The following is a 14168-nucleotide window of genomic DNA, read 5'->3' as shown; positions in this document are numbered from 1 at the left end:
CTACATGTTCTGACCTCACTAAGGTAGCTTTCCTTGCTAATCCCACCCTTCTTCCACTCCTTGTAGACTTTCTGCTTTTTCTTAATCACCTCTCTGAGATGCTTGCTCATCCAGCTTGGTCTACAACTCCTGCCAGTTTACAATCAAGAAAGAACCCAAGACCAGGTCATTCATTGCTAGCTAATATCAGCTAACAATGATCTACCATAACTGTGCTGAGCCAATGAGTAAGATAGGTCCTTATGTATGGATAATCCTGGTTTTTCCTTCAGTCCTCCACTTACAGCTCCCACCCTGGGATACTCACTGTGGATAACATTTGAGGCATAGAAATCAGGATCCTGGGGATTCACAGTAGCTGCATCTGTGCAGAACCTCTGTATATTTTCTGCCAGGTACCAGCTGTGGTTTTCATCAAAGACCGAAAACAGCACAAACCTCGTCTCATCCGACATCATCTGGGAATCACAGAGGAAGGGGGTTATTTATAATCTGGGATGGCTCTGGCCTGGATGTAAACTGACACTCAGAGGTTACAGTGTACCTGCCAACGGATCACCCAAGACTGGGCAGGACGTTGGTACTGCAGCCAGGCAGTGCCTGTGCCCAGCAATGCATTTAATCCCTGCCTGACCAACAGCCTGATTGCTAAAGGCCTATGGGCCCCTGACTGGATGGACAGGAGCACTCTCCCTGGGTACCTGGACTATAGAAAAGCCCCAACAGGAAGAGGAAGCTGTCTGAGCAACAGACCATTGTCTGCTGGTTGCTGCCTCTCCCAACCCTGTCTCGCTGCCTCGCCTGAACTCGCCTCCCCAACCCACTGACCCAGCCCCTGGGCTTGGATCTTTTGCCTACTGACCCCCAGAGAGCTCTGACCGTTGTCCTGGCTGCCTCTGATGCAGACTGACCAGCTGCTACCCCATCACCATGCACACATTTGACTCCTGCTCTGGCCTGCTCCCACCCTGCCGCTTCAGCCAGGGGTCATGACAGTGCTCTCAGCCAGCTAGTGGAGTCCTGTGGCTGCAAGTCCTTTGTGTGCATGTATCCGGCATATGGCTGCTGCTAAACTCCAACCTAGAGCCTCACAGTATGTAGGTAGCAGCTATATTAGGTGAATTCAGAGATGGTCAGGGGTGAAGGTAACTTAAAGAACTTAATGGGTACTCCGGAGTCCTTAGGAGGGGGCAGGGCATCTACCAGAAGAGGCGGGGCCTTTAAATACCCAGGTGCTTTAAATCAGAATTTAAAGGGCCCAGGGCTGGGGCTGTGGTAGCAGCAGCTGGGAGCCCTGGGCCCTTTAAATTGCCCACAGGGCTACCAGCTGCAGAGGCGGCTAGGAGCCTGAGGGGTGATTTAAATGGCCCGGGGCTCCAGCTGCTACTACCGCAGTGGAGTCCCGGGCACTTTAAATCACCATCAGAGGGGCCCCTAGCCTCTGGTGGAGCTTTAAAGGGCCTGGGGCTCTGCTGCTGTAGCAGCAGCCAGGAGACCCTGGCCCTTTAAATCACCGCCAGAGCCCCACTGGTGCTACCCCAGGGCTCCAGCAGCAGAGCTCGGGTGGTGATTTAAAGGCCCCAGAGGGTAGCAGCAGTAGGATCCCTGAGCCCTTTAAATGGCCATCCAAGCTGCGCTGCCGGAGCCCCGGAGTAGCAGTGGCAGCTGGGGGCTCAGGTGGTGATTTAAAGGGCCTGGGGCTCCAGTAGCCACTACCGACCCGGGCCCTTTAAATTGTCCCAGTAGCCTGCTGGAGCCCTGGGGTAGCTGCGGTGGGGCTCTGGTGGCTATTTAAAGGATCCGAGGCTGTGGCAACTGCTACTACCCCAGCCCTTAAAATAGGCACTGGAGCCCCGTTGCCGCTGGGGCCCTGGGGTAGTGGCAGCGGGGCTCTGGTGGCAATTTAAAGGGCCAGGGGCTCGGCCATCGCTACCACCCCGAGCCCTTTAAATCATCCCCAGAGCCCTGGGATAGCAACAACGGTGCTCTGGCAGCAAGTTAAAGGGCCTGGGGCTGTAGCGGTGGCCGAGCCCCTGGCCCTTTAAATTGACACCAGAGCCCCGCTGCCACTACCCCAGGGCCCCAGCGGTGGCGGGGCTCCGGTGCCTATTTTAAGGGCTGAGGTAGTAGCGGTTGCCGCAGCCTCGGATCCTTTAAATAGCCGCCAGAGCCCCACCACAGCTACCCCAGGGCTCCAGCAGGCTATGGGGATGATTTAAAGGGCCTGGGGCGGTAGCAGCTACTGGAGCCCTGGACCCTTTAAATCGTCCCCGAAGCTCTGCTGCTGGAGCCCTGGGGAGGCGGCAGCAGCTCTCTGGCGGCTATTTTAAGGGCTGAGGTTGTAGCAGCTGCCGCAGCCCCACCGCCGCTACCCCACGGCTCCGGGGACGATTTAAAGGGCCCGGGGCAGTAGCTGCGGCAGGCACCCCGGGCCCTTTATATTGCACCTGAGCCCCGCCGCTTCCCCAGGGCTCCGGCAGCAGGGCTCTGGCAGCAATTTAAAGGGCCCAAGGCTCCAGCTGCTGCTGGGAGTCCCAGGCCTCTTAAATTGCTGCCAGGGGAAGCCAATCCTCCCCCACACAGCGCACAGACTCTTGCCGGTACACCATACTGGGGTGTACCGGCTTACTTTCACCTCTGGAGATGGTAGATTCCAGAGTGAGCTGCAGCAGCCAGGCTGAGCACGAAGCTGCTCTGTGTTCATATTACAACCAGGGTTGGGAGAAGCTCTTTGCAGAAAGCACAACTCATGCCTCAACCCAAAGAGAAGCACTGGAAATGTGCCATGAAAGCTTGTTCTTGCAAATCTCCTTGCCTAGGAGTGCGCTCTGGAGGAGCAGACACATGTTAGATGCTCATCCAAAGCAAATGTCCAAAGCTTTGGGGCCAAATTCTACCTTCACTTGACACCAACACAACCCTGGCAGTAGCCAAAAGCCCAGTCACTGACTATACATATTGGGGATTTATGAAAACATAAATAGATTTTGTTGTCAGAGCTCATTAATTTTAACTCCCAGTGTCTTAAGAGGACATTGAAGGGGTCAGCACTCTGAAGGATTGGGCCCTTGCTCAGGGCCACAGAGACAGGACTAGAACAACAACAAATAGTCTGTCTCATGAACAGAGTGTGTGATACTCTGGGGAGACGGGACCAGCCCCACCTGTGCGATAAGGGATGTGCTGCTTCCCCTCCTGAAGGGGCAGGACTAAGGGGAGCTGGTGACAGTGGGCCTCATCAAAGGGCTGAAAGAGCGTAGTCTGGGATGTGCAGCCATGAGCCAGGGTTTGCAGAAAGCCAGGTTCTCCAGGGGCACCAGCCTGAGGCTGAGTGCCTTGTGTTGGAGCAGGGAAGACACCAAGGTAACCCAGAAAGGGGCTGGGACCAGAATACAAATGGTGGGCCAAAAAGACACCCATTGAGGGCAGAAGAACCTTTTTGTTTGTTGGGGCTTTTAGCTGGATTGTCGTTACCATGGAAGGGGTCATGTTCATTGTGACGTGGCTGGAGGGCCAAGCCACATCTCCAGCATTGACCTGTGTTGGAGAGCTGAGGTGATCCACCTCAGGGAAGGAAACTGAGGTAAGGAATGCTGGCAGTGCCATGCTTGGGCAAAAAGGAGTGCTATGGGGTGGCCATGCCTTATGACACACTCCCTTGCTCTTAATGTTGCTGCTACACTACTATGCACCTGGTGCCATGGATATGTTAGTGACCTGTGCACTTAGGAGGCTGTTTCCTATCAGGCAGTGCAGTCTAGTGAATAGAGCACTAGACTGCGATTTAGGAGATCTGGGTTCTATTCCCAGCTCTACCACTAGCCTGTTAGGTGACCTTGGGAAAGTCACTTCCCCTCAGTTTCCTCATCTGTGCAATGGAGATGATGATCCTGACTCCTTTGTAAAGTGCTTTGAGATCTATGGATGAAAAGAGCTAGGTATTATTATTATTCCAGAATCACTGAGATCCTTCAGTGGCAGGAGAGCATAGGTGTGAGTTACAATATGAATTATTTCCTATTACTGAGCTGCTGTGTTTCTGTAACATCAGCTCTGATCTCAAATATAAAGGCATCCCTTAGTAATGTAAATTACCCATCATATGGATATATGACCAAGCACTTGACAGCAGAACCAGCTGTCCAGAGCAGGTAACCATATGTCTGCACTGAAATCAAGGGAACAGACACAGGTTTTGTCAGTTCTGATTAATATTGGTGTGATGGAAAGTAAAGACTAAATTCTGCAGCCCTTTAGCCAAGCAAACCTCCCTTATGAGCCAATGAGAGATCTGCCTATGTAAGGGCTTTGGGATCTGTCCCTAAGGATGAAAAATTAGCAAGCAATGATGCATTATCACAACGGGAAAATTCAAATGTTGGGAAGCTGCGGTGCAGTGTCACTATGTTGCACCACAATGGCTTTGTCCTGCAGCTCCACCAGGAAAGGAATGTAAAAGTAGCAAAGAATCCTGTGTCACCTTATAGACTAACAGACGTTTTGGAGCATGAGCTTTCGTGGGTGAATACCCACTTCTTCAGATGCATGTGGTGGAAATTTCCAGGGGCAGGTATATATATGCTAGCAAGCAAGCTAGAGATAACGAGGTCAGTTCAATCAGGGAGGATGAGGCCCTGTTCTAGCAGTTGAGGTGTGAAAACCAAGAGAGGAGAAACTGGTTCTGTAGTTGGCAAGCCATTCACAGTCTTTGTTCAATCCTGAGCTGATGGTGTCAAATTTGCAGATGAACTGAAGCTCAGCAGTTTCTCTTTGAAGTCTGGTCCTGAAGTTTTTTTGCTGCAGGATGGCCACCTTAAGGTCTGCTATAGTGTGGCCAGGGAGGTTGAAGTGCTGTCCTACAGGTTTTTGTATATTGCCATTCCTAATGTCTGATTTGTTTCCATTTATCCTTTTCCATAGAGACTGTCCAGTTTGGCCGATGTACATAGCAGAGGGGCATTGCTGGCATATGATGGCGTATATTACATTGTTGGATGTGCAGGTGAATGAACCAGTGATGGTGTGGCTGATCTGGTTAGGTCCTGTGATGGTGTCGCTGGTGTAGATATGTGGGCAGAGTTGGCATCGAGGTTTGTTGCATGGATTGGTTCCTGAGCTAGAGTTATTATGGTGCGGTGTGCAGTTAGTGGTGAGAATATGTTTCAGGTTGGCAGGTTGTCTGTGGGCAAGGACTGGCCTGCCACCCAAGGCCTGTGAAAGTGTGGGATCATTGTCCAGGATGGGTTGTAGATCCTTGATGATGCGTTGGAGGGGTTTTAGCTGGGGGCTGTATGTGATGGCCAGTGGAGTCCTGTTGGTTTCTTTCTTGAGTTTGTCTTGCAGTAGGAGGCTTCTGGGTACACGTCTGGCTCTGTTGATCTGTTTCCTTATTTCCTCGTGCGGGTATTGTAGTTTTGAGAATGCTTGGTGGAGATTTTGTAGGTGTTGGTCTCTGTCTGAGGGGTTAGAGCAGATGCGGTTGTACCTCAGTGCTTGGCTGTAGACAATGGATCGTGTGATGTGTCCGGGATGGAAGCTGGAGGCATGAAGGTAGGCATAGCGGTCGGTAGGTTTTCGATATAGGGTGGTGTTAATGTGACCATCACTTATTTGCACCATAGTGTCAAGAAAGTGGACCTCCCGTGTAGATTGGTCCAGGCTGAGGTTGATGGTGGGGTGGAAGCTGTTGAAATCGTGGTGGAATTTTTCCAGAGTCTCCTTCCCATGGGTCCAGATGATGAAGATGTCATCAATGTAGCGTAGGTAGAGAAGGGGCGTGAGTGGACGAGTGGACGAATACACTAAGAAACTACAGCATCTACTCAGGACACTCCCTACACTAACACCAGAAGAAATCAACATACCCCTAGAGCCCCGACCAGGATTATTCTATCTACTACCCTAGATCCACAAACCCGGAAATCCTGGACGCCCCATCATCTCGGGCATTGGCACTCTCACTGAAGGACTGTCTGGATATATGGACTCTCTACTCAGACCCTATGCCACCAGCACTCCCAGCTATCTCCGTGACACCACTGATTTCCTGAGGAAACTACAATGCATTGGTCACCTCCCAGAAAACACCATCCTAGCCACCATGGATGTAGAGGCTCTCTACACAAACATCCCACACACAGATGGAATACAAGCTGTCAGGAACACTATCCCTGATGATGCCACAGCACAACTGGCTGCTGAGCTCTGTGCCTTTATACTTACACACAACTATTTCAAATTTGATGACAATATATATCTCCAGATCAGTGGCACTGCTATGGGCACCCGCATGGCCCCACAATATGCCAATATCTTTATGGCCGACCTGGAACAACGCTTCCTCAGCTCTCATCCACTCACGCCCCTTCTCTACCTACGCTATATTGATGACATCTTCATCATCTGGACCCATGGGAAGGAGACTCTGGAAAAATTCCACCACGATTTCAACAGCTTCCACCCCACCATCAACCTCAGCCTGGACCAATCTACACGGGAAGTCCACTTTCTTGACACTATGGTACAAATAAGTGATGGTCACATTAACACCACCCTATATCGAAAACCTACCGACCGCTATGCCTATCTTCATGCCTCCAGCTTCCATCCCGGACACATCACACGATCCATTGTCTACAGCCAAGCACTGAGGTACAACCGCATCTGCTCTAACCCCTCAGACAGAGACCAACACCTACAAAATCTCCACCAAGCATTCTCAAAACTACAATACCCGCACGAGGAAATAAGGAAACAGATCAACAGAGCCAGACGTGTACCCAGAAGCCTCCTACTGCAAGACAAACCCAAGAAAGAAACCAACAGGACTCCACTGGCCATCACATACAGCCCCCAGCTAAAACCCCTCCAACGCATCATCAAGGATCTACAACCCATCCTGGACAATGATCCCACACTTTCACAGGCCTTGGGTGGCAGGCCAGTCCTTGCCCACAGACAACCTGCCAACCTGAAACATATTCTCACCACTAACTGCACACCGCACCATAATAACTCTAGCTCAGGAACCAATCCATGCAACAAACCTCGATGCCAACTCTGCCCACATATCTACACCAGCGACACCATCACAGGACCTAACCAGATCAGCCACACCATCACTGGTTCATTCACCTGCACATCCAACAATGTAATATACGCCATCATATGCCAGCAATGCCCCTCTGCTATGTACATCGGCCAAACTGGACAGTCTCTATGGAAAAGGATAAATGGAAACAAATCAGACATTAGGAATGGCAATATACAAAAACCTGTAGGACAGCACTTCAACCTCCCTGGCCACACTATAGCAGACCTTAAGGTGGCCATCCTGCAGCAAAAAAACTTCAGGACCAGACTTCAAAGAGAAACTGCTGAGCTTCAGTTCATCTGCAAATTTGACACCATCAGCTCAGGATTGAACAAAGACTGTGAATGGCTTGCCAACTACAGAACCAGTTTCTCCTCTCTTGGTTTTCACACCTCAACTACTAGAACAGGGCCTCATCCTCCCTGATTGAACTGACCTCGTTATCTCTAGCTTGCTTGCTAGCATATATATACCTGCCCCTGGAAATTTCCACCACATGCATCTGAAGAAGTGGGTATTCACCCACGAAAGCTCATGCTCCAAAACGTCTGTTAGTCTATAAGGTGACACAGAATTCTTTGCTGCTTTTACAGATCCAGACTAACACAGCTACCCCTCTGATACAGGAAAGGAATGGGACTCCAGCACACTTTGGCCACACCTCCATCTCCGCCATGGCAGGTGGTTACTCTGAAAGGGAAGAGCTCACCTGATTCCCTCTCTGATCCATTGATTCTTTAGAGCAGATCAAGAGGGGGCCGATTAGCCCCGAGGCCATGTCTCGGACTGGGTTGATGGAGCTGTAGTAGAAATGGGTCAGGCAGCGAGGATCTGAGCCAGCTGGTCCATCCTCAGTCGTCACTTTCCAGCTGTACTTGAATGACTGGCCAGGCTCAATAGGTATATCCTTCACATCTTTATCTGGTAACAGACAACCCCCAAGAGCAATTCATTAGGCTTGGGCATTCGATGGAGGAGGTAATCCTACTTATAAAATGGGCTGGAGGAAGGAGGAGATTGAATGGGACAAGCAGGAATCAAGATCATACAAGCATCCTGAGAAGCAGCAGAAGGTCCAGAACAAGCATCTAGGTCCAGAAACAACAGTGCTTAGATTCCAGGATTGAGGCTTCTTTTGTGGGGACTGCTAGCCCAGTCAGAGCTCCTGAAATCTCATGAGAAAGCCTGATCCCACAACATTTCCAGCTTAAGGACATGAGCCAACAAAGCATTCCTCTGCAGGAAGGGCACTGGGCCTTAAACAGGTGCTTAAAGTTCAGCACACGCTTAGATGCTTTCCTGAATCAGGACCACATTTACAAACCCAAGAGGCCTGTACAGTATGGAGGGAAGGTTTGAAGACTTCTCCTGAGGTGCTAGTACTTGCCTGAGCGAAACAGAGACAGAGATGGAAGGGAAGGTTTGTACCTTAATTTTGAAACCACTTATGAATATCATGGGCTGAGTCTGATCTGAACTCAAATTTATCTGGGTTGTGTCATGCTGAGTGAGGATTATAGGTGAAATGGCAAAGGAATAGATAGGGTGAAGAGTGATGCAGAGAAGGGCAGAATGACAGACAAATACAGAATAGCTGTGAGAAAAGAAGGTTGGTTAGAAGACAGGAAACAGTAACATCAAATAAATACAGTGATGATACCTGCTCAGGGCAATTGCTTATGCCCGATATGCTTCTGAAGGGGGCTCATCCAACCCTAATGCCAAGCCCAAGTTGCTAGAAAAACTTGGATTTAATTGATCACCCTTAAATTATGGTACAATAATCAATAGGCAGAGATCCCACAAGGATGGATGAGTGTTCTGCCCAAATTTATAGCTGGGGAAATGGAGTCACCAAGCATGGACGTGACTTGCCCACAGTCATGCAGTGAGTCAGTGGCTGAGCTGGGAACAGAACCTAGCTGTCCTGGAGGAAAGCACTATCTTAAATTAAATCATAGCGGGGCAAAAAAAGGGGGGGGGGTTTGCAAATCTGAGCTAGTTTTATGAAATCTGAAACCACTGTTTCCTCTCCTTTTCTTGGAGGTTCCCATGCCAGCTAGAAGCAGCAGCAGAGGAGCTTGTTCATGCACTGCGATTGTTGTCCTAGATAGTTTTAATCCTTAAGAAAGAGGAGGGAGACAGAAGCTGCATGATGCCCACCCAGGAATCAGGATGGTTCCTAAGTAACAAAGATTTCCACCAGGTGGCAGCCCAGCAGTGGTTGGAAGGCCAGATGGTAACCTAGCAACTGCACACAGGAAAACAAGAAGCACTAGCAGGAGGAGAAGCTGAACCAGAGGGAAACCTCAAACTAAAGCAGAGCAGGAGAGTGCTTATGTGCCCAGCTCACCCACCCTGGCAGCATCAGAATGGAGGATTCCTGCCCAGGGAGCATTTCACTAATGCCACAAAGGGCCCGATTCTGCCACCCTCACACTAGTTTTACACCAGTGTTACTCTGCTGACTTCCATGCAAATACTCCTGATTTACACTGGTATAAATGAGGTAAGATTCCAGTCCACTGAGCAGCACCTGACTGCGAAGCAGTCCTGTTGATTTTGGTACTGGTCACTGGGAAGGTGGCATAACTGGGTGGTTGTATTAAGTAAAATGGCAGGAGGAGGATTAGTGATTATCATTGTCCCAAATCAGGTGGTCCAGCAGCTAGGGCACTAGCCAAGGACTTGGGAGACCTGGGTTCAATTTTGCCATAGATTTCCTGTGTGACCTGGGGCAAGTTGCTCAGTGCCTCAGTTTCCCATGAGTACAATGGGGATAATAGCAGGGCCCTGCCTCACACAGCTGTGTGAGGCTAAGTATATTAAAAACTGTGAAATGCTCTGAGATCTACTGCTGAAAAGAGCTAGGTATCGATTTTATATTAAAAATATTGCATTAGCCTACAGCAATGGCTCAAAACACTGCAGCTGACAGCCATGTCAATACTATACTACACCACTGCTAATAAAGCAGTGTTTTATGTTAAGGAATTTTGTCATAAATGCCAATTGATCATTCAAAACACTTTTAGAACCATGAAAGTTTATTTAGTTGACTTTGCTTTAAGCTACCATTTAAAACCCATCTTATAGCTGTGTGGTTCCAGGAAGGTTTTTGGAAGGGCCGGTCAGTGTGAAATGCCTAGGGAATGAGGAGAAAGTGAAATATACAAGACATATGCTAATCACTGTGCATGGGATAGGAAGGAATTTTCCCAGTGCACGTGTACAGCATCGCTCACTGGAAGGTGCATTTTGGCAGTGGGTATTTCCTTCCTACAAAGCATTGCTGGCCACAGCCAGAGGAGGATACTGACTTAGATGATCTGATATGCTAAAGAATCCTGTGTAAAAACAAGAATGTCTGAGGTTTGGTGATTCCTCCATTACTGATGAAGAGCAGCAGAGGGATCGGTTCCTGTTGTCTGAAAGCATCAAGAGGGAACATGTGACCATAGAGTGACCCTCATTGCAGAACCTCTGCAGGGGCAAGGAAACCGCAAGAGGGTCCCTTTGTACAGCCTCCTTTGAATTCTGCTGTTGTGGGGTGGGATTGGCCTCTCAGTGGAAGCAGCAGGAGATCTGGACTCCAGAACATGCAGATCTTCTCAGATCTTGGGGGCCCTAGAGAGGCCAGAGCTATCTGCATGAGGGAGGCCTCCACACTGCCTCCTGGACCCTGTGGCTGACCCTCAGTTCCCTGATCAACAGGACCTCTCCTGTCAGCCCCTGTCCCCAAAACCTCCCTTAAAGAGAAGGTTCTACAGCACAGAGGGGTCTCTTCTCAAGAGTTAGTACAGTCTCAGAGAACATCAGTACCCAAGTACTTTGAATAGTTAAAACAGCCCATTTACTGCGGGCTTCACCAGACTCTCCTGTTCTGAGGTATGTGATTTTTGCCAACAGCTCTTCTAAATTCCAGTGACCTTCTTTCTTCAGCCAATCTCACCTTCAGAAGACTTCACTGGGTGATAGGAACTTATGCTGGTGAGCCCATGAGGGTAGATGTTGTAAGGCCGACTTGCTAGATTCTTGAACACAATCTGAAATGACAACAAACAACAATAACACTTAGCCCTCAATAGCCCTGTGTCTTCAAAACTTTCCTTATGGTCATTCATCTTCAGCAGTGCCTCCATATTGTCTGGATTGGTCTTTGGCACACTTTGCCTTGCTATTGCAGGGGGCCTCGGGCACTGGTGCACCTCAGTCCCTTCTGTTCTCTGTCTGTGGCACATAACAGTCTAGTCTCCTGTGGGCTGTGATACTTTGGTCTCATTTCAGTTGTTGTGTTTAGTGTGGGGGTGCTGGTGGCCTGTGATGGCTGAAGGTCAGACTAGATGATCCAGTGGGTTTCCTCTGGTCTTAAACTGTATGACCCTGACTTTCTTTGAGGTCCCAGTTTCAGTCAGTCCATGGAAGAGCATGGAAATGGCAGAATTATTAGAGGGTACGGAAATATTATTTAGACCCATTTTACAGATGGGAAAAGTGAGGCCCACAGTGGCTGAGACTGATTTTTTAAAACATGGGTGCCCATAATTGGACACTGAATCCATAAGAGGCTTGAGTAAGTGGCCTGATTCACAGAGGTGCTGTGCTCTCATCTGCCTCAAATGCAATCGTGGGTGTGTGGCGTTTCTGAACACCTGCCCAATCAAATAAATATGGAGATACGTGCCACTCCAGTTTGAAGTCTTTGGTCTCAGTTCCTTGCTGTCAGCTACACAACAAATCAAACAGACTAGAACTAGAATCTGCTGAATCATAACCTGCTCTCACCAGAAGCCCACTCTGCCTCTTGATAATGATACACAAGTCAAGCAGCCAGTTAATTAAAGAGTACAGTGAGATAGGCTGTGTGTATAAAGCAGCCTCCCCCAGGTACTGTACATCCTAAATTACCCATGCAAGCCACACATAGTTGGAGAAGACTCAAGGAAGGAAGTGGACAGATCTGTCTCAGAAGAATGTGTTGGAAGGCACATACCATGTATGGGTTAGTATGATTATTAAGCACAGCTGATTGCATTAAAGGCAAGTCAAGAGCATTGGGCCAAATCCATCCCATGTGAATTTCCACTGAAGTCAATGAGGCTTTTACTTCTAGATTTCAATAGCAACTGAAAGAAGGTCCTCCTTTCTGGTGGACACTAGCTACTACAAGGGACTCAGTAAAGAATTTGTGTTAGACCATAGGCATGAATAGGGGACCAGGAAGAAGAACAGTAATGAATCTTCAGAGTTTACCTTTCCCAGAAAGCCATCTCTCTCTTTCTCTTACCAAAAATTGGTCCCCAACTTCTCCTTTAAGGACAGGTCCCAGAATTCCTGTGTCACGTTGATCTGATACCTTGCGCTTCTTAAAGGTCCCATCCTCATATTCCACAAACATCACCTTCTTATACTTTGAACCAATTCGCTGAGGACCAGCTTCCAGAAACTGACTTGTGTAACTTCTATAGGGGAGAGAGGAGAAGGAGAAATGAGTGAGCCCAGGCGGAGGGCACAGGAGCTGTTTTTTTTTACTATTATCAGCATCATTATTATTAATAATAATTGTATAATAATACATTTGTTATCGTGGTAGTGTGCACAGGCCCCAGTGTGATCAGAGCCACATTGTGCTAGGCACTGAACAGAAACAGAATGAAAAGGAAGTCCCTGCCCTGAAAAACAAGGCAACAAAATACAACTTTTCCATAACCCTAAGATTGGATTCAAATGCAGGCTATCACTTCTATAAGAGAGGAAGCCTACACCAAATGCAGTTCTAGGACACTGTTGACCAATATACATTGGGCTAATTAATACATATATATATGTGATATATATATCACATTATCAATATGCTTTATTCACACCACATGTATTAATATGCATTAAGCACACAATATCAATATAACATTATATTGTGTATTTATATTTCTAGCAGTTATATGGCCTAAATTGGCCTATGTCTTTCTATAATCCTGTTCACTTACGAGAAGTATCCCATAACAGTCTGCAAAGCTGAAGTCAGCTTTGGAGTTAGAAAACAGGAAACTTGTCAAAGGCAAAATCCATGTTCTTCCCTGGTATAGATACTTTCTCGGATAAGTATCTGAAGTGCTAGCAAAGAAGGTACAGAAAAATGGGGAATGGGGACAAATTGATGTTTGGGTTTTAGTGAAGTGTGAAGGGGTTTGTAACCTCTAAAATCATCCTATAAATACTACCAGCTGAAATGTGTAGCTCTGGGAGCATACCTTCTATGTAAGGTGAATTTAACAACAATACGGCATCCCAGAAGTTGGTATTGTATTGAACCATTTTTCCAGTATTGGCTTTTAGCAATAAATCTGGCTGATATTGGTTACCGGGCTCCTGAGTCTATTTCATAACAGAACCAAGTGTGGTCACACTATTAACTACACAATTTAACAACAAGAGATTAATTATCGGTGTCCTGTCCTGGCAGCAACTGGTTGCTGTAGCAGAGCAGAGCAGAGCCTGGCACTTGCCCGCATGTGCTGGGGTCACTGCCAGAGGTGCCGAAATGACATGGCCAAGTAAACTCCTCTTACTACCCTGATCTGGAAGGACCCCCTCTATTAGCGCATTCAGTCCTCGGCTTCCCTGCAAACAAGAGGCCCAGTCAGTGCTAACTGGGATAGTGAGTTTTCAGAGGTTGATACTTGTCCTTTGGGGGCTGGGCTGAGACTCTCCATGGGAAAGCAGAACCCTGTGAGCCTGCTTAATACCCAAGCAAGCCTGCGTGAGAGGAGAGAGTGAGAGAACTGGTGACAACTGTCACTACCAGGCAGTGCTGAGTAAGACACTGCTATGATAGAATTCTCAGATTACTGCTACCCAGAAGGAAGTGGAGCATCATTAGGGGCTAATCTTGGCTTGTATCTAGTAGATCCATCCTCTCAGGACAATACAATCACATCTCTCAGCTGCAATAACATAGGGCCAAAGGGATCCCTGGTGTATCTCCATTGAAACCAGCAGAGCGGTAGCACAGGAAAAAGTGGCCCACCATGGCACCCTCACAGGTTAAGAGGGCAATATGGGCTGGGTATTTCAG

The 14168-nt window shown here is 48.3% G+C and overlaps 1 protein-coding gene across 1 annotated transcript in view; it reads right to left on the bottom strand.

The window, feature by feature from the left end:
• F8 (coagulation factor VIII) overlaps positions 1 to 14168 on the bottom strand; it is a 74804-nt gene that overhangs the window by 39201 nt on the left and 21435 nt on the right. Inside the window, exons 9-12 of the mRNA XM_050965749.1 lie at positions 12381 to 12555; positions 11046 to 11139; positions 7803 to 8014; positions 308 to 458 (exon numbers count right to left, since the gene is read on the bottom strand). Coding sequence (XP_050821706.1) covers positions 308 to 458; positions 7803 to 8014; positions 11046 to 11139; positions 12381 to 12555 — 632 coding nt within the window. The remainder of the gene's footprint in view (positions 1 to 307; positions 459 to 7802; positions 8015 to 11045; positions 11140 to 12380; positions 12556 to 14168) is intronic.

This window comes from Gopherus flavomarginatus, chromosome 8 (assembly GCF_025201925.1).
Source record: "Gopherus flavomarginatus isolate rGopFla2 chromosome 8, rGopFla2.mat.asm, whole genome shotgun sequence".
Classification (NCBI taxonomy): Eukaryota; Metazoa; Chordata; order Testudines; family Testudinidae; genus Gopherus; species Gopherus flavomarginatus.
The sequence above is the reverse complement of the archived record's forward strand: the minus strand, read 5'-3'. Positions and strand labels throughout refer to the sequence as shown.